Source organism: Microtus ochrogaster, chromosome 7 (assembly GCF_000317375.1).
Source record: "Microtus ochrogaster isolate Prairie Vole_2 chromosome 7, MicOch1.0, whole genome shotgun sequence".
NCBI classification, from domain to species: domain Eukaryota; kingdom Metazoa; phylum Chordata; class Mammalia; order Rodentia; family Cricetidae; genus Microtus; species Microtus ochrogaster.
Genome location: NC_022014.1, coordinates 24,667,950 through 24,688,950, shown reverse-complemented (window position 1 = coordinate 24,688,950; position 21,001 = coordinate 24,667,950). Strand labels below are relative to the sequence as shown.

Here is a 21,001-nt window from a genome sequence, read left to right as displayed (position 1 = left end):
TGTGTGTGCGTGTGTGTCTGTGTGATGTGTGTGCATGTGTGTGATGTGTGTGTGCGTGTGTGTGTCTGTGTGATGTGTGTGTATGTGTGTGTGTCTGTGTGATGTGTGTGCGTGTGTGTGTGTGTCTGTGTGATGTGTGTGCATGTGTGTAATATGCTCAGGTGCCATGGGTTTGATGTTTGTAGTTTTGTCATGAGCCTGGTCCCCTGCCCTACAATGCCTTCCTGGGCACTGAAAAGCAAGAGCAGCAAGCTAAGTACTTCAACCAGGGCCACCACACACTGAACAGGAGGCAAAAGGAAACAGAACTGGGCATCAGACTGTCCCAGTGCTGCTACACAAGCTGGGTGACAGGAAACACTACGAAGAACAGACATGATAAAAATCATTGACATACAGGGAACAAAATTGAGTAGGTCCAGGCACCATCCCAGTGCAGGGCCAGAGTTGACTCCATCTGTATCCCGGACTAGTGCACGCCCAGAGTGGGGCTCCATCCAGGCTCCGAACCCCCACCCCCTCTACAGTTCCTTAAGCTTATGTAATACAATGTATACAGTCTGCCACAATTTCTGTCGCTTTCTGTGAGGGTCATTCCTGGGATGAGGGAAGAGGAAATCCAAGGGCAACCCCATCCAGCAACCCAGCTCCTACAGCTCGGCTGGAGGTTTCCTTGGTCTAATCACAATGCACCTATCCCAAGCCAACAGAGCCAAGGGACACGCAAAGCTGGGGTGTAACCCTCAGGCTTAAAGGGTTACCCTGTCAGCTCTACCCTAGGCCTCATGCCTCGCACATGCCACGTCCTGTGTGTCATTGCTGAGACAGATAGCACTGTGCGCAGGTGTGGACACGTGGACAGGGTCGGTGAACAGGTGGCCAGCGTTTTAGGGAAGGCCCCAGCAACACTGCCAGAGCTATTGGTTTCTCCGGGGAAGGCTGATATAACAGTTATAATATAAAATCTACGATCTTAAAATAAAAACTTAAAAGAGGAAAAAATAAAGACAGGAAAATTTCTGTGACTTCAAGGCCTGCCCGGTCTACCTGGTTCCAGGTCAGCCAGAGCTACACAGTGAAAACTTGTCTCAAGGAAGAAAGGAAGGAAGGAAGGAAGGAAGGAAGGAAGGAAGGAAGGAAGGAAGGAAGGAAGGAAGGAAGGAAGAGGAGGAGGGGGGAGGGAGGGAAGGAGGGAGGGAGGGATGGAGGGAGAACGCTCAGTAATTAAGAGCATAGGCAGCTCTTCTAGAAGACCTGAGTTTGATTTCCAGCACCCACATGGCTGCTAACAATTGTCTGTAACCCCAGCTCTGGGGAATCCAATGCCCTCTTCTAACCTCTACGGGCATCAGGCATCATGTCCTTGGCATACATGCAGGCAAAACACTCATACACATAAAATAAAAATAAATAAATCTAAAAAAAAAAAACCAACACCAGAAAGCCGAGCAGTGATGGCATACTCCTTTAATCCCAGCACTCAGGAAGCAGAGGCAGGTGGATCTCTGTGAGTTCGAGTCCAGCCTGGTCTACAAGACAAATGAACTCGACGCGGGCTCTAGAGGATGGCAGTGCAGGACTTCGATTCTATACCATCCTCCCTATATCCACAGCAGCCACCACAGGGTGTGCGGCAAGGGACTCTGCAGGAGCAACTTTCGGATTTCCACCTCAAGTGCAAGCTCCTAGGTGGCAGGGATGGCACCGCCGTCACAGTGAAACACAGGGGACCCCTACTGCCACTCCAACTATACCCTGTGACTCAAATCTGTTGATGGACGGGGATAAGAATGACCTCACGGAGCTGTCGAAACTGCTTTGCTACCAAGAGTACTCACCTGTGACCCAGGACGCGTCATCAACCCCTCAGTCTACCTCACAGCATTCGGTATGGATAGTAACAATCTTTACAGTAAAGAAACAGAACAAGGCAAAGGCAGAGAGAGAGACAAGGGAACGGTGGCTCTCACCAAAAGGCCTGACCCTTCCTCCTACAGAGGAAGCAGGCTAACTCCAAGGCTTGGCAGGGCCAGCTATCTCGGGGCATACATGGGGCCAGTGTGTCTCCAAAGACGTCCCCAGATCCTGGAGGGCTCCAGGCAGGACTTGGCTGAAACACCAGACTTCATGAAAGAGTGTGTTCACGGCCGATAAGCTTAAGAGCAAGTGACAATTTTTCAAGGCACCCTTGCTCCAAGGGCAATGAATAATCACGGCACTGGCTCCAGGTTCTCACTGAGTATGTCTGGAGAAGAGAAGGTCAAAGCAAGTTCACTCAGCCCCAGAAATCAGGCTGGGTTCTCTAACACTGTCCTCCAGAGAGAAGACCCAGGGCTCCCACTCACAAACCCCAATGTTGGGCTGAACACAAGTGTTAAGTCCAGTTAATGGAGGGACAGGGGCTAAAGAATCATGACATCAGGCTAGCCTGGGGCTGGACAGCAAGTTCCTAGCAAGCCTAAGCCACTGAGACAGATGAGGTTTTAAAAAAAAAAAATCTGTACTTTTGATCTGGGTGGTGTCTACTCAAGTCAAAGTTCATCAGGTCAAGGAGTGTGCCACTGCGTGTACTGACCTACCTTGTACGCTCGCTCAGAAGCTACACAATGGAAGGAGAGAACCAGCGTCCACAGAGCTGACCTCTGACCTCCACATGCACATCCCAGCATGTGCAAGAGCACACACACACAGACAAGATACATGGGAAAATAAATAATAAAAGAATAATAAAAGAATGATACATGGTTCATTACATGCCCCATGCTGGCCTCCACAGTCCTGGGACACTGGTGTTTTGTAGCTCAGTTAGTCTGTAAGAAATTGTCTCCAAATCTCAGACACTTTCACATCCCCTTCCCGATTTTCCCCCAGTCCTAGTACCACCTGACAATGACTTCTCTAACAATTTTCTTTAAATTGACTTGCAATTTTTGACTTAAATTTGCTTTTTTAAAATGTTATGTAACTGCCATGCATGGGAAGCCAGCGTAGCTTGCCAGAATTCATTTTTCAAAATAGCTATTAAAATAAATAGCACTTGTCCACCTGAAAACATCTTGCCTACCTCAGTTGCTTTTTATGGCTTGGGCAGGCAAGAACCTTGGTTGGTAGGGGGTGGGGTTGTAGACGGACAGAGGCCTCGACTTAAAATGAGTTAGAACCTTCCCGGGCCCTTGGGCAGTTCTCGTGTGCACAGAAGGGATTCTCGTTGGTGAACCAGGCAGGCCTGGCAAGCCCTCTATTTGGCAACACCATGGTAGGCAGCCATCTGTGCTCCATGCGGACTCCAGAGACATAAAACTGTATTTAGAGAGAAAGATGTATTAGCTAATGGCAATTGTTCACTAATTCAGACGCCCACCGGCCCCTCTGCCATAATGAAGGGAGTCTGCTTTTGCCTCTCAGGCAGCAGCTCCAGGAGAAGAGATCTAGGAATCCAGGGCCCTGGACAGCCCTGGCGCCCTGCCTAGCCTAGGGACAGTTGGGGCTGAGCCCATCTCTTCGTGCCCATGGGTCTCAGTATCATGCACGGGCAGGGAAGTGGTCGAAGGAATTATGAGAAAATGAGCAAGAGTGACCCATCCTTTGCCTTTCTCCCTGAATTCACACAGAATGACCTGAAATCAGAAAGGAACACCTTGAAACCTGCCTCAGAGAAGCAATGCAACATTGATGGGCAGTTGGGGACACGAGCAACAAAGCACATTTTACTTGGGGAAGCCACAGCCTCTCAAGCCTCACTCTACCCATTTAAGAAGTATCCCACCGCACACCTCCTACTCTGGGCAATGGAGATTCAGCAGAGTTACAAGGGAGGCCAATGGTCTCCATTCCCAGCCTGGAGAGAGCAGTAGATATCATAGTTATTGCATAAACTGGGTGTCAGCTCACATAAGCACAATGAAATGATCACAGGAAAGCAAGGGCAACTGAAGTAAATGGCTTAGACTGCCTGGCCTCAGGAGCTTTGGAGGGGGTGGGGCAGGGGTTAAGAGTCCAGGGAAGGAAGCAACAGCCAATTAAGTCACAAACAGCAGGTGCAAGGGGCCTGGGGCAAGAACATACTGACAAGTTCCAGGGATGGAAGGGAGGACTCTGCAGCAGAAAGGGGATCACGGGGCATGGTAGGAGGCAGGAGGAGATAAGACCATTGTTGGCTTTCCTCTGAGATAGAATGAAGAACCAGAGAAAAAGCAGAGCCTTTCTCTATGGGTAAAAGGCTTGATTTTTATGTGACTCTTTCAAACTCCCAGATAAGAGCTAAAAGCAAGAACACCAAATAGAGCAGTAAACTAATATCCCGAGCCTATAGAGGTGGTGCATACCCAAAACCCAATACTCAAAAGCCTAAGGCAGGAGGATTGAGAGTTCAGATGACCCTGGGCTACAGAGTGCAACTCTATCTCAAAAACAAACAGTAGTTCAAGAGAAATCAAATCAATTCATTTATGCCTTAGATTCTGTCCATTAAACTCCAAGGGTTTGACTCTCAAATGCCCAGAGAGATTAATCACTGGACACTGGTTAAAAGGAAATATTTGGTTTTTGTTTTGTTTGGTTTGGTTTGGTGTTTGTTTGTTTGTTTGTTTGTTTTTCTGAGACCAAGTTTCTGTGTAGCTTTGGAGCCTGTCCTGGAACTAGCTCTTGTAGACCAGGCTGGCCCCAACTCACAGAGATCCGCCTGCCTCTGCCTCCCGAGTGCAGGATTAAAGGTGTGTGCCACCACAGATCAGCTGAGATCTTTGTTTTTTAAAGCAAGGACAGCCAACCAAGCAGGTAGCATCCAAACATCAGATGTGAAGAAGCAAGAGACTGTCCCATCAGAAACAGAGGGCCCAGCTATCTCCCAGGACATCGTTGGGAAGTAGATGTGTTCCTATCCTGTACCCCTTCCAGCTCTGGAACTCTGGAACCGAGAGGCCTGGGCTCCTGGACACCGCACAGGCTCAGACTTTGTATCAGCCAGCTAGCCCACAAGGCTGTCTCCAAATCAAGTCTCCTCCTGGACAGCAGGTGCAAAGTCCAAGAACAAAGCAATCATGGCTGCTAGCTCACCAAAATAGACACCAAATACCTTCAGCAGTATATCATGCAATCATGGCAGTAAACAAAGGAGCCAAACTCACCCCTGACAGAGCCTTTAGTATAGATCTACATGATAACTTACAGGTGACATGGCAGATGGAAGAGCTTGGTAAACAACACCAGGAGTCTCTGACCACAGAGGCCTGACTATGGGAAACTTCAGAAGCTAAGGTATGGTTCCATGGTAGAGCACTTGCTTAGCATAAGAAAAAAAGACAAAGGAGGCAGAGGGGGCTCATTTCTTCAATAAACAAGTTGTAATGAAAAGAGAAATAATTGGAAGAGGAAATTGTACAGATTGAGAAGTACACCCATCACACTTGATTGCCTGAATATTGACTCAGAAACCCTTTTATGACAATTGGGGAAATTGGAATAATGACTAGATAGATTGCAGAATTACTGTGGAGCTGAGACGATGGCTTGGTGATTCAGAGCACTCCTGCTCCAGCAGAGGCTGTGGATTCAGGTCCCAGCCTCACCACAGCAGGCTGCTCACCACTATAGCTCCAGGGAGCTGAAGCCCTCTTCTTGCCTCCATGGGTAATTGCACATATGTGCACAGACCACACAGAGACATGCACGCATACATATAAATAAAAATAAATCTTTTATAAAGAGCTTACTGCTGACTTTGGAAAGGTTTGATAACTTTTTAAGGATACTTATCTTTAAAGCACAAACTGAAACCCACCTCAAAAAATGCAAACGGAAGAAGGAAGTGATCTAACATCTTGGATTTGCTCAAACATAATCTTTGTGAGGAAGCGGGGTGGCTAATGAATGAACCAAGACTGACCACCAGTTGATGACCACAGATCTGGCTACTACACCATACACTTCTCTCTACCTTTGTGAACTCCTGAAAGACCTCAAGGCTGCATTGTGGTTCAGTGATAAGAGCATTTGCCTAGCACACACAAGGTCATAGGCGTGGTACTTTAACATGCCCAAAAGATTTTATGTTATTTTTTTAAATAAAAACTAAGGAAAAGCAGGCTTTTTCTAACAACCCATACAGAAATGCCCCTGTAAGTTGCACCCCACAAAAGAGAATCACCCTCAGAAGATTCTCTGCCCCACACCACTGCCTGCCAGCAAGCATTTGCTAAATGACAAGAGAAGCCATGTTTTCCTCCTTGGGATCTCCAGGATGGGAATGTTCCCAAAATAACTCCCTCTGTTGTTTTGTTTGTTTGTTTCATTTACTGCTAACTACCTTCTGATTCAGAATGTCACACCCGAGGCCACACCAACTTCACTACATCTGAAATATGAACAACTGCCATTAGCTAATACATCTTCCTTCCTACCAAAGTGTCGCTGTCCCCCCAAAACTACATCTTCCCCACCACCGACTTTTTTCATAATACTGGGGGCTGAACCTAGTCCCCCACATATCAGCACACATGCTGAGCAAGTGTCCTACCACCGAGCTGCATCCTCTATCCCCTTCTTACTTGGCTTTGAGACAGGGTCTCACTAAATTGTCCAGGCTGGTCTTGAACTCACTCTGTAGCCCAGGCAGGTTTTGAACATTTGATTCTTCTGCCTCAACTTCCTGAGCAGCTGGAATTACAGGCCTGTGTGACAAGGCCCAGCTTCCCGCCACCCTCACCTAATGCAACGAAGAAATACTCTGGGCCTTGCCTCATCTACCAAGCTCTTCTCGATGAACCCATGTTAAAGGAACTCCTTATGCTGGGATTTCAAGCTACAGTATTAGAGAAGAGGTCAGATTCAAGCACAGTACTGATTTGGAAAGACTCCCTAGGACAGAAACTTGCAGGTAGCCAAAAAGGGGACAGAACCTCCAGGCTGTTCCAAACTCTGGAAGAGATCTGCTAAGACTGAGAAACTGGGCTGGTGAGACAGTTCAGAGGCCACCAAGACTAATGACCTGCGTTCCAGCCACAAGACCCACAAGGTAGAAGGAGAGGACTGACCTTAGCAAGTTGTCCTCTGAATTCCATACATACTACAGGGCACGCACACACACACACACACACACACACACACACACACACACACACACTAAATTAGCATAATAATTCTTTAAGACTGAAAAACCCCATGCTCATTTCTAAAATGGGTAAGTTGGGACTGGAAGTGTGAGCACAACTCTTTAGGACCAAGAGACCCTGGGAAGCACCTGGTCCCTTGCCTTTGGGACGCCGGCCTCAAGGCCATCTTCCCAGGCACAGCAAACAGCCCCTTTGTCTGTTATATTTTCAAGCAGCATAGAAAGAGGATGACAAGGACCACTAGAGCATCCCTGCCAGTCACACATCACCATTTCAGCCCCGAAGGCAAAGAGCCCAGAGTGTTCTCTGCATATGCCTGTCAATTAGAGGTGCTGGGAAGATCGATGGATGGATCGAGCCTCTGGAAGGATGGGGAGGGGCCTGAGTCTGAGCTGAACCCATGATGAGAAGGGATGGAAGGAAGAACTCCGCAAATTTAACACCCAGCACGGAGTTTAGGGAAGGCTTAGCAAGAGCTAGCAGCTGCCACCTGCCCCCAGGTTCCCTGTGGCCAGCGGGCACCCGCAGAGTGGGGGGGGGGGGTCCATAGTGTGCGCCACAGATTCCAGACACTTAAAGATACAGAAACTCCAGAATAAAGCAAGAGAAGACACAAAAAGCTGCTTTACACCAAGATTAAACTGATCCTCTCTCTGAGGAGGGTAAGCGCAGGGCCAAAGGCATCAGGCTATAGCAACAGAAGCATCAGATGAAGCCTAGGATGGCGGGGACAACTACTGTCTGCATGGCTGGCAAACAAGAGCATCCACAAAGGGCAGATCACCATCAGGCATCCTGAACCCAGCAGACCTCTCCCTGGGCCCTGTCTGCTACCTCATGGGGTACCCCCAACCCATGTCCATCTCTCTGCCTCCTTTGCCTGTGCACAGTGAGCCTTGACCACTACTGGTAGGGTTGTAACCACGAGATATCTTTCCTTAGTCGGCAAGGGCACAGGGCCTGTGAGAGGTGGGAGCCATTCAAACCACATCCCCTTCATCCATACTGTGGGTGAAGACATAACCTTTTTAGCTAGATCCCCACCCATAGTACAGCACTTGAGCCTAAGCAAGCCCTCTGTGTGCAGGCAGAATGTGAAGCACAGGGTCTGAAATCTGTATCGTCACCTCATAGCCAATAGGTGAGACAAGGCTCATCACATGGTCCGTCTTTGGTCAGGTACTGCCTTCCCTCCCATCCTGGTACTTGGGATGGACCCTCATGCTAGGAAAGTACTTGACCACTAACTGAGTCATATTCCCAGTCCATCCTGGTCCGGAATTCACGCTGAAGCTCAGGTTGGCCTTGAACTTGTGATCCTCCAGCCTCAGCCTCCAAGGTGGTATCCTAGGCATTGTCTGCCAAGCCCAGCTAAACCTGCCTTTCTATGGAGCACATTTTCTTTTTCTTTCCCCAAAGCAGAACCTGAGACCAGCCATCCATCCATCCTTCTAGTGCCAGGAGGTTATGGCCCATTCATGTCTCCTCTACAGATTAGGTGGGAAACGGAAAGAAATCAAGGTCTAAAAGCTAAAAGGTTCCAGACCCAGAGCACTGGGTTCCTGGGTCTCCAGGCAGCCTTTCTACTGAACACCTGTGTTCTCAACATCAGACACCCAGAGTTCACTGGCCGTATTCGGTATCACTTATTTTTTTAAGATTCTGTTTTATTTTTATGTACGTGTCTATGCTGGAGGGTTGAACAGTGAGTGAAGGCACCCTGGGAGGCCAGAAAGAGGGTTCAGATCCACTGGAGCTAGGCTTACAGGCAGCTGTGAGACACCCTCCACAACTCTCCCTCCTCACACATGGGTGCTAGCAACTGAACTAGGGTTCTCTGGAAGAGCAGGAGATACTTTTAACCACTGAGTCAGCTCTCCAGCCTTGCCTTGACACATATTTTTATTACAACTGCTTCAACTGAACAAATACATCCTCAGGATTGCCTACAGTTAAGTGATGCCTTATGTTATTGCCACAAATGGAAATATATAAGTTCCACTAATGGGAACTAGAAGGGACTTCTGAAAACAAAATGATCTCCCCTCTAGGCAGACCCTCTCTCCCACTTCAAGAGCCTGAACCAGAGCACTCTCGTGGATTACAAAGGGAATGTAAGCAAGGGGCCAGCGGGTTGGTGGTGGCACATCAGGAGGCAGAGAAAGATGGAGCTCTGTGAAGTCAAGGCCAGCCTGATCCAGAGTGAGTTCCAGGACAGCCAAGGCTACACAGGGAAATCCTGTCTCAAGAAAACCAACAAACAAACAACAAGGGCGGAAATAATCTTGAGGCCAGACTACCACCATGCTGAAGCTTTCCCTTTGAAGGAATCGTGTGGACTGGGAAGAACTTTCTTAGCAAATGACTCAATGTTACTTCATACTCAACCACCTTAATCATTTCCCTGGCATCTCATCCTATACTGTGGGAAACATCTCATTAATCCACATTTTGGAGAAATGGGAACAAGAAGAACCAGACACGACCTAGACCATATTCTTAAAGCCCTCCTCTTTGCTGCTCAACACCCCAGAGACAGTCAGTCACCACCTATGTGTCTGTGACGGTAATACCCGTGGGGGTGTATGGGGAAGTGCGGCACTACCCACCCCAAAACTCCTCAAGCAGGACCCCTGGAAGTCAGGCAGTAGGTTCCAGTATCCTAGGTTGCTAGAACCCTAGCATAAAAGTTAGGTTATGGCAATAACCTACAAGAGCAGGTCTATGGAGTTTAGTGGTGTCAAGTCTGCATCTGGAGGCTGGAGACTCTTCTACACACACACACACACACACACACACACACACACACACACACACACACCAGCTCCACACGTTCCCCCCTCCCCAACACAGATGTCTGGGTGTCCCTAAAATAGCTTGAGAAAACAATCTTTAACTCCCGGGAGCAAACAGAAGAGCGAGCAGTGACAAGAAAGAGTCAAAGAAGGGAATACCCAAAAACAGACACGGTGGGGAGGCAGGGGCTGAGCCACCTCCAAACTTGGTCCTTGCCGGCTCCCAAGCGCAGAACACGCGGAGCCAGGCAGGCAGCTGAGGGTTCAGCCAAGTTGCAGAGAAGCTTGGGCTGAGCCAGTAGCTCTACACTCTCCCCACTGCAGGCTTTGGGATGGGTACCTCAATCTGCAAAGCCAAGGTCTAGGAGCCCTCTGACTCCGCTAGCGTCCCGTCTGAGCCAGCCAGCCTTTTTCTTCTCATCCAAAAGGAGTCAAAAAGAAAAGTCTACCCGAAAGAAAACTGGAATTCATCGCAAGCGCGGAGGACAGGGGAGCAGGATGATGCTAGCTTTACCTTTTCTCTTTATTCTGCTTTCGAGATTTGTGCAGGAGTCCGATGAGCACCACGGCGGCTCGGATCCCCGCCTTTCGGCAATGCATCCTCCCGGCCGGTTGGGACATGGCGAGGCCGCTGGCGGTGCCCGGCCGCGCCCTCGCCCGCCGCGCGTCCCCGCCGCCGCCCCGGCTCCGCGCGCTCCGCGCTGCCCGCGCCCCGGCCTTTGCCGCCCGCCTCGCATGGGCCCCGCCCCACCTAGGTGCGCCCGAGGGTCAGGTGACTGGGCGCTCACTTCCCGACGACCTTCAGCGTCTCCCTGGGGCCCACGGGGCGGCCGGTGTCCGCTCCCCCAGCGCGGGCATTTCCGAGGCTCCGGGCGCGGTTGGCCAGCGGCTCCGGGGCTCCCGCTCCGACGCACCGCCCGCCCCGGCCCCGCCCCGGCTCCGCCTCCCGCGCCGGGGCTGCTGACTCCCCAGCAGCCAGAGACAGGGTAAAACAGGAGACCCAACCCTCGAGAAGCAACCCTAGGGAACTCAGGCGGCGGGACTCTGGAGAGCAGGGAACCGGACCCCGGGGAGCGCAGGCGACACGACCCTAAGGAGAGCAGGGAATCGGATCACGGCGACTCGAAAGTGCCGGGAGCTGCGGGGCTCGACGCCCGAGTTCGCAGTTCGCACACTGCCCTGAGAGCACTGGTCCCCGTGCCCAGTGTTTGGGTCCCGGTCCTTGTCTCCCAAGCTCCGCCAGCCACCTCAGGCTCCCTCCCAGGCTGACGCACTCTCAGGCCGGCGCTTCAGGATACTTCTCCGATGCTGTCACTGGCTTTATAACAGGGGAGAAAAAAAACACACGGAGAAAAAACTGCGCGTCCGCCACCACCCCGTCACTGTCCCAGATAAACCGCCTTTGCGTACGGCCACCGCCTGGGCCCCCAGCCCCAGGGTCCCACTCTGGATAGTCACTGGGATACTCCCGAGACCAGTCAAGAATGGGGAGGGAGGGGTTTGAGGAGAGCGCTCAGGAAAGACGCTACCTCCCGTAGCACCACTCCGAGTCCGCTAAAGGATGGCTGTGAGCGATGCTGGAAGGACCGGCCTCGGAATTTAACAACATAGGGTTGGTGACCAACTTCACCCGGGCTTGCCTACTCCTAGAGTACCAGGTTAGTCGGCGAGCTTCAAGTCCTGCGCCGGCACCCACCTCGTCCGACCCTCAGATCTCCAGCACACTGTGAGAAAGCTCCATCCTGACTTGATCACAAAACGTCGCAGCTCTTAGTTAAGGAAGGGGCGGTGGCCTGAGCCCTAACAGCAACCGGCTTCACTCTCCTTGATTACTTCCATTTGCTGCGGGGGGCCTCCCAGCCCTCCCCACCACCCGCCCCTTAGCCCTTGAAGCATAACTAACTTCCTTGACTCCTTGGGGAAATGGAATCGGGCATTGGGGTGGGGGTCGGTGAAGGGAATTAAAACAAGCCAATTAGCCCATCTTTGGAAACAGCCCTGTTGGGGCCAAGAGGTCCCTTAGCAATTTCCCTTGTTTTTTACACAGTCTGGTGTTTGAGCAAACAGAAAATACAGACAGGGAAGAGGACTGTATCTAAGGGGGGGAGGGGGTGGCTGCAAATGAACTCCAGGGCCCCAGGGCTTTGTCTGGACTCTCCACTCTCCACTTAGTACTAGAGCTGGGGCAGAGAGAAGGAGCCCCAAGGTGGCTCCAAAATGCACCTGGTCTATTTATGAAGCATCCATTAGCAATGGCCTTGGGCCCTCCTGAATGGTGGGGGGATCAGAGACACAGTCACGGACGTCTATTTATAACCGGACTGGAGTGACCCCCAGGCCCCACCCATGGGGTAGATCTAGGCAGCTGCAAGGATTTCACTGGGGGTGACTTTAGCATCTGCCTGGGGGAAAGAAAGAGTGAGTGTTCTCAAATGGGAAAACAGAAATAGCCCCAGCACAGACAGGGTTCAGGGCCTCTGGATCCCCTGCGATCCCTTAGACCTCCAGGTTAGTTGACAGGTAGCTTCAGATCGAGGCAGGGAGGGCGGCCCAGCGTAGGGTATGTTTTATCCATGCACAGAGAAAAGCATAATCTGACTAGAACATCCATCTGGTGCTGGTGAACAGTAGAAGCCGTTCCCACCCATCCCCCACTGCCTGGGAGTTAGTTCAGGTCAAGTGCACAGCAGGTACAAAGGCACGAGACAAAGGTGCAAAATCTCTCTTCAGGTAGGTTTCATTATTCATTCCTTTTTGGGGATTTGAGGTCTTCTCACCTCCTTCAAAGTCCCGATTGGGGAAAAAAGAAATGTCTTCAAAACACCAGCAACTTTTAGCCCCTGGTCACTGGAGCACTGAACTGATGCTTCCCATGAACGGTGGAGCCCTGTTTCCACCCTCTCACCACACCTGTCAGCAATAGGATTCCTCCATAAATGCCTGCTTCATCACCCACAGCCCATCAGACCCATGTAACGGACCCAGGAAACACAAAAAGGCAAGGAAAGCAATGCCAGGGACCGCGTGTCCATCTCTCCCAGGTCTGCTGCACCATCGGCATCTAGTAAGCAAGATGAATCCAGCTCCATGCAAGAGATGAGTGGGAGACAGATATGGAAGACGATCCTTGGGCCATTGTTATCCAAACAGGTCATTGCTAACTGCAAAGAGCCGCCACATACTTCCAATAAGCCCAGACAGTGTGGCCCAGACAGCGAGCCCCAGGACCCGGCCATTCCCGTGTCACCTTCACAATTATTTCCATCACATCAAGTTGCTTCTTTACTGATGCTAAAACATTGCTATAAATATGATAAAAAAAATGGACTTATTCGATTCTACCTCCATACTGATCGTGCACGTTCAGAAAAACAGGTAAGTGTGAGGAATCAGTCAGACATTTGCACCAAACCAAAGATGAGGTCCTTGAAGAAATCAGAGTTTGAAAAAGAAGTGAAGCCAGAGGGTGGTGGTGCACACCTTTGATCCTAGCACTCCGGAGGCAGAGGCAGGCGGATCTCTGTGAGTTCGAGGCCAGCCTGGACTACAGAGCTAGTTCCAGGACAGGCTCCAAAGCTAAGCGAAAGGGGGACATTTTTCACATTAGTGACCGAAGGTGTTCTCGGGTCATTTTGGGGTAGACCAAGAAAACTGCTCATGTTTAGGCCAGAGGGAATGAAGACGCTGAAGATAGACGTGGTCACAGGAGGGGTCTCCTTCGGGGCCCCACCCATCCCATGCTTACCCCCAGTAGGATTCTCACTCACCATCCCTAGAGCCCACAGTTCTCAAAAACAAAGTGCCAGGCAGCTGGCAGCCTGGGTCTCTGCCTCAGTGCAGGGAAAACCCAAAGGCTTGTGGGGCCTGGGAGGGGGAGTGCAGCGAGCAAGTTAATCATGAACGGAAGACAGACAGCTGCGCTGCCACTCAAAGGGCCAGCGAGTTCAGACACACAGACACGCATGCCTGGTCCTGAAGAAAAGGGGTCCTGTGGCTGGAAACCGACTGCGGAAGCCCATGAAAGCCAGGGGGCAATGAGCACCCCTGGTCTCAGAAAGACACTCCCTCCCACCTTGAGCTGTCACTGCCCTGAAGCACCAGGAGCTTTTGGATCCAGGGTAGGGCCAGATGTCTCTAGATACCATACCCCTCCCTTTCTGCAGGAATAGTCTCCAGCTATTCTCTGCATCACCCAACCTTAAAGGAAAAGCAACAGTTTTAAAAAAAAAAAAAAAAAATACGTCAGGCAGCATAGGACAGCAACAACACACTCTTCTACTCGGGGGACATGTGTGTGGGTGTACACTCACGCTGGAGAAATCACTCCTAGGCCTCCCTCTGGCACCTCGCACTTTGACCGGGACCTCACACCTGTGCACTATAAACAGGACTGACTTCCTTCTTAGCAGGTACGCTAGCGCCCCCTCCTGGACGGCAGCGAGGTTGGCTACACTATCAGAGGAGGAAAAGAAAGCACGAGAGGGAGACAGGAAGGCAGACGGAGGGTGGGAAGAGGGAAAGACTGAGAAGGTCATTCGAGGTGGGAGAGCAGTTTCCATTTTGAAATGAGAGAGAGGAAGAGTCTTTGCCAACACACCAACTCTCCTCTCGGCAGCTAACGGCTCCTCCCAGAGCTGGCAAGCGGCCCCTAAAAGGGCCCATACCCAGAGTGACAGCTACAGGAAGCAAGCCATCCACCGGCCAGACTCCAAACAAGCCTTAGGAACTGCTGCCCAGGCTCAGGCTCCCAGAGTCGCACAGCCCTGAAGCAGCCGTCCAGTGGGCAAACCATCCCAACAAGCAGAGGCCCCGCCCCAAGCCGGCCCAGATTTTGGAACCGAGTCTAGGAGAGCTTGTGGTATTTCTGAACTCCAAGGGAAGGAAACCACACAGAGGAAACCCACAGATCCCATTCCAGCTGGGCACTCAGCCCTTCACATCCCTTATGTGCCCAGAATCTAGGGAAAGCACTCAAGGTGTGATTTCAATCAGAACTTTTCAGATAATCTATTTGGGGAGTTAGCGAAAGAGTGTTTAGAAGGAAGACAAGCATGCTTAAAATACCCGCTTGAATGTCTGAAGATATTTCCAATTCATACGCTCTCTCTCCCTCCCTCCTTTGCGGATTTTTGGATTTTTGCTAAGCTGCATGACTGATTTTTTTCCCCAACTGGAAACATTTGAATGAGATTCTTTCTGTTGTTGTTCTCTTCTTTTCGAGACAGGGTTTCTCTGTGTAGCCTTGACTGTCCTGGAACTCTCTCTGTAGACCAGGCTGGCCTCAAACTCACAGAGATCCGCCTGCCTCTGCCTCCCAAGTGCTGGGATTAAAAGCATGCACCATCACCCGGCCTCTGGACGAGTTTCTTTGGGGAGCCCAGTTTCTGATGAACATGAGGCAGTCCTTTTAGCATAGAGGCTCTCCGGAGATCATTCCAGAAAACCAGGAGCTTGTGTGATGAAGTGGCCTACAGCACTACCCTTCTTTCCAGGGCCCCCAGGCCCCCATCTTGCTGCTCACAAAACTCTCAGCTGCTGCTACCTGCTAAGTCACTTGCAACCAGACAAGTCTCCAGGGTTGAGTGGCAAGTCTCTGGGAGGCTGTCTCTCCATAATATTAGTAACATTGCTTAGCAACAACACCCTTCGAAGCAAGAACCAGCAGACTCTCCAAAAACCTTCTCTGCCTGGCTCCAGAAAGAACAGAGCGGATTCTAAGACATGTATTATTTATATACTACTCCACACGCCCAGCCACTGTCTGGGAGATGAGGAATTATTCTTATGTGACCTTGTGTTTGTTTGTTTGCTTGCTATTACTGTAACGACCTTGGCTGGACGTTTCTTTTAAATGTCTTGTTGTACTGTCCTTTTCAAAGGCATGTAACCTTTTTATGGTGACGCGAAATTGTCCTTATCAATATCAGCTGCTCTAGCAATGTAAGTGCAGTTGCGGGCTGGAAGCCATCGAGGTGAGTGGCCATTTGTGCCTGCACTTAGTGGCCCCAAAGAACTTTGATATGAAGACACTTCAGCATGAAAATCAACAGACCCCACACACGACCCATCTGAACTAGAATCACTGTGACTCTTCCACCCCATAAATGAAGATTGCAACACTGTCATCCTAAGTCCACGGCTAGGATTCTATGACCACTGGATGGGTTTCATAAAGACTGCGTGAAAATGTATAAAGCAGTCCAGCGGTGGTGGCGCACGCCTTTAATCCCAGCACTCGGGAGGCAGAGGCGGGAGGATCTCTGTAAGTTTGAGGCCAGCCTGGCCTACAGAGTGAGTTCCAGGATAGCCAGAGCTATTATATTGAGAAAACCCTGTCTCAAAAAAAAAAAAGCAGTCAAAAACAAAAAACAGAACAAACAAAAAAATCTTCCCTCCAAAAAAGAAAGAAAAATATATAAAGCAAATTTTATTCCATATAGTCAAATATGGAAATGGCAAATGTGTCAATCAACAAACTTTGATCCTCCCAATAAAATGTCACTCAGCAATACAAAGGAGCAAAACCCCAAAAGGTGTAATTGCATGGGTTCAAAACCATCATGTTAGGTACAAAGACACGCACACTCCATTTATAAGATTCCATTTATAAGAAATTTTAAAACAATCTAAAGTGCAAAATAATGTTAGAACAGTGACCACCTCTGCCTGTGGAAGGTGTTTGTGGTTGTTGACTGGCTGTTGTTATTAGATTTTCTTGTTTGAGGATTGCAGTTGTTTTATAATAACTTTTTGAGATTTTAATATAATTTCTTCATTTCTCCCCTCCTTTTCCTTTCTCCAAATCCTCCCATGCACCACCCTCCTTTTGTTCTCTTCCAGATACACAGCTTCTTTTACTTTAATTGTTGTTACTGGGGTGTGTGTGTATGTGTGTTTGTGTGTGTGTGTGTATGTGTCTAAATGTATAAATACAACCTACTCAGTTCGTGTTACTTATGTATGTACGTTGTCAGGGCTGACCATTAGGTTTTAGACAAACAATAGTTGTGCTCTTCCCTCGGGTGCAGTTTCTCTAGCCCTCAGGATTCCTTGGTTACCTGTAGCTCTTTATGTGAGGCTGAGGCCTATGAGCATGCCCCTTTCCCCGTCAGCATGCCTGCTGACATCATCTTTGTTCAAGTCCTGTTTAGGCAGCCATGCTGGGGAGACTTGACGGGTGTGGCTTCTGAGTTTTCTGGAAGATGAAAACTCCCTGCTCCTCTGCCTGTTGCAATCTTCTCACGCTCTACACTCTGAGCCTGAGGTGCTGGAGTTGTGTTATGATGTAGCCCCTGAGACTGGACTCCATCACACTTTGATTGATTGTGGTTTCAGACCAAACTATTCTGTATCAGGAGAGGACAAAGCGGCAATTTGACCAAAACACAGAATTGCAATTTGCTCGTGTTAGTGAGCATAAGCGTTACTTCAAACGGAATGGAAGTGAATCACAACAAGCATAGAGGTGCAGCATAGATCCCGGGATAAATGAAAAAAAAAAAGGCCAGAACGATGGGGAGGAAGTGCATCAGTGAGTCACGTGCCTGCACAAAAGAATGAGGTCCTGAATTCGGATCACCAGCACCCATATAGCAGGATACAGCAGTGTGAGCCCGAACTCAAGGAACAGAGGCAGGAGACCCAGAAGCTCACTGGCTGGAAGCCTAGCTCAGTCAGTGAGTTCCGAGTCTCTTGAGAGACCCTGTTTCAAAAGACAGTTTAGAAAGTAATTGAAGAAGACAGCAGACACTGACCTCTGGATTCTACCTGCATTTACATTGCATGTTTGCTCTCTCACACACAGGAACATGCTGGGTTTTTTTTTTTAATTAAATAACAGTATGACTGAATTTGTGAGTGATTTGACACCAGACTAGGCCAGCTACCTATCTTTAAAGAAAGTGGGGGGAGGGGAAGAGGGGCTGGAGAAATGGCTTCTCTTTCAGCAGGCCTGAGTTTAGGTCTTTTTTTTTTCCTTTTTTTTTTTTTTGACCTCCAGGTGTTTTATTTTATTTTATTTATTTATTTATTAAAGATTTCCGTCTCTTCCCCGCCACCGCCCCCCATTTCCCTCCCCCTCCACCAATCAAGTCCCCCTCCCTCCTCAGCCCGAAGAGCAATCAGGCTTCCCTGCCCTGTGGGAAGTCAAAAGAGGAGCATGGGATGTACTCACTCATATTTGGTTTCTAGCCATAAACAAAGGACATTGAGCCTATAATTAGTGATCCTAGAGAAGCTAAATAAGGAGAACCCAAAGAAAAACATATAGGTATCCTCCTGAATATTAACCTTCATCAGGTGATGAAAGGAGACAGAGACAGAGACCCACATTGGAGCACCGGACATAATTCTCAAGGTCCAAATCAGGAGCAGAAGGAGAGAGAGCATGAGCAAGGAACTCAGGACCGCAAGGGGTGCACCCACACACTGAGACAATGGGGATGTTCTACTGAGTTTAGGTCTTAACATCCACATGGTAGCACAACTATCTGTAACTCCAGTTGAGGAATCTGACTCCCTCTTCTGGTCTCTAAGGGTAATGCATGTACATGGTGCAGACAAGACATTCACATAAAACAAAAATAAATAAACCTCAAAAAATAGATAGATAGATAGATAGATAGATAGATAGATAGATAGATAGATAGATAGATAGATAGACAGACAGAACTTTAAAAATAATGGGGGGGTGCACACCTTTAACCCCAGCACTCAGGAGGCAGAGGCAGAAGGATCTCTGAGTTTGAGGCCAACCTGGTCTACATAGTGAGTGCCAGGAGGGCTGTTACACAGAGAAACCCTGTATAGAAAAAGAAAAAACAATGCCTCACATCAGACACAGGTCAGCCAGCAAATCTGCAGGCTGGTTCTACATCCACCCAGTCCCTGCTAGATTCTAGCTTGTTTCCCAGTGGTCTGAGCTACTCTCCTTCTCCAAATGGTCCCTAAGAAACTCAGGACCGGGTACTCCTTTCCAGGAGGAAGTTGTCCCTTATTCATGGGTGGGATCAAAGCCCTTCTGCTAAATCACAAGCTTCCTCCTCGAAAGACTCCGGCTCGAACTCACTGATGTGTTGATAGAGCCTTCGCACCCTGACATTAAGTCCTCTCAGCCTAAAGGACAAACATGAAGCTCGTCTTTGGTGCTGACACAGCCTCCCAGAGCTTTGCCTGCTCTCGCTGAATGGAGACCCCACTCCAAGCAGCTGTGCCTCTGCCATGAGTAATTTTCTTCCAAACTCACTTTCCCAGGCCTTCCAATGTCCCTCCAGCTGTCTAACGTGCATCGTTCCTGCTGTAACCAAAGATCTCTTTTTGTTAGCATAGGGGTAAACTGGTTTTAGTTCTTTCTTCACTGCCCCTCCTCACGCTGCAAAGAACTCTTGGAATCTGCACTTGCTGGTTGCTGTCCTTTGACCTTGAGCCCAGGCGTGTGTGCGTGTGTGCATGCACACGCGCACACACAGTTTTTGCTTCCATCCATTCTCTGTACTACCCATCCCCCACTCACTATCACCAAACGAGTTCAAGGGCTACACACAAAAAAAGCAAAATATCTCCACAAACAGATGCGGGGGGGGGGGGTGCTATTTCAAGAATGTCTTTGGGAAAACATCAAACCTCTGCTGAGAGATACAGGCAGAGACTTTCTTTCTGACACCCCTTTCTGCTTGGGGGAGGGGAGGTCTTCCCATGCAAAAAGAAAAGGGATGGGGAGGTCCCAACACCTGGCGAAGACTACAGGCGTCTGTTACCTTATCTGCCCAGCAAGATCACTGTGCCTGCCGTACACGAGCTGCCAGTTGCTGTCCCCCATCGCTCTGCTGAGCTCTGCATGGGTCATTTTGTCCCTTTTTGTGTCTCTTACTGCATATGTGACCTACCACAATGCTTAGTCCTCAGTAAGACTTGCTAAGTTCTGCTTCCTAATACGCCTGTTGCCCATTTATTTGCTTGGTAGAAGCCCTACAGAGAGACAGAGACAGAGAGAGGCAGAATGGACATTTAAATCTTCCCTCCAGAGCCAGGTATATAAGCACTAGCCAGCACTTAGAAAGCGGAGGCCGACAGATCTTTGTGAGTTCAAGACCAGCCTGGTCTACGTAGTGAGATCGTGTCCCAAATAAACAAGCAACAAAACAATTTCTGTCCAATCACATGGGGTCACAAAGTATGGGTCAGGTCACAAAAGTAATAAAAGGTCCCAAGTTTGCTGAAATCTCCTTTTGAACACATTAAATCTGTTTCAAGGTTGAGGGGAACTGGGCTGGTGACCAAATTCTGTGCACACTATCCATCCTACATCTTGTCGGCGGAAGATTCTAAAGACGGTGCCCAGCCAAGGCCAGCAGCGATCTTCATGTGACCCCACATGTGTTATGAGAATGGAGTTCCTCAATGCTGAGGAAGCAAAACCTTTGCTTTTCATAAAGAATCAGGACCTGAAACAGCCTGAGCTTCACACAGAGTACCCAAAGCAGGACACGCAGTGGAAGGGTACAGCCGACCAGCACCAGAGGTGGAGCAGAGGAAACATCCAGCCAGTTGAGTGTCGGAGGGCTGTGGTGGTGGTGGGGGGGTGTTTTGGGGCAGGGGGTTGTCTGTTTTTGCTTCCTTTCTCATTTTTTTGAGAGAGGGTTTCACACAGCCCAGGCTGGCCTCAACTCAGTACGTAGCTGAATCTGGCCTTGAACTCCCATCCTCCTTCTTCCACGTTCCAAAGAGCTGGGGTCACAGGCACCTACCCCCACTCCGTTTCATGCTTTTTTTTTTTTTGAGACAGGGTTTTGCTATGTAGCCCTAACTGGCCTGGAATATGGGCTCTTCTTGCTCCTGTTTTCCCAAAGTGTTGAGATTTCTTGTGCAAGCCATGATGCTAGCTCAGAAATAGCATATTTTCTCTGAACTCTACAGAGTAGAACCTTATTTTAAATTTTTTTTTGGCAAAATAGAAAGTTAAGTATATGTCTCAGTGTTAAGAGTGTTTGTTGCCGGGCGGTAGTGGCGCATGCCTTTAATCCCAGCACTCGGGAGGCAGAGGCAGGCGGATCTCTGGGAGTTCGAGGCCAGCCTGGTCTACAAGAGCTAGTTCCAGGA

General features: G+C 49.5%; 1 protein-coding gene across 7 annotated transcripts in view; it reads right to left on the bottom strand.

The window, feature by feature from the left end:
- Positions 1 to 21,001, bottom strand: part of Rap1gap2 (RAP1 GTPase activating protein 2) — a 227,198-nt gene that overhangs the window by 130,263 nt on the left and 75,934 nt on the right. The window contains exon 1 of one of the 7 annotated variants that reach the window (XM_026780924.1): positions 10,419 to 10,586. The exons of the other annotated variants lie outside the window; for them this stretch is intronic. Coding sequence (XP_026636725.1) covers positions 10,419 to 10,525 — 107 coding nt within the window. The 5' untranslated portion in view covers positions 10,526 to 10,586. Of the gene's footprint in view, positions 1 to 10,418; positions 10,587 to 21,001 lie in introns of those variants that run through there. 7 annotated transcript variants of the gene reach the window in all.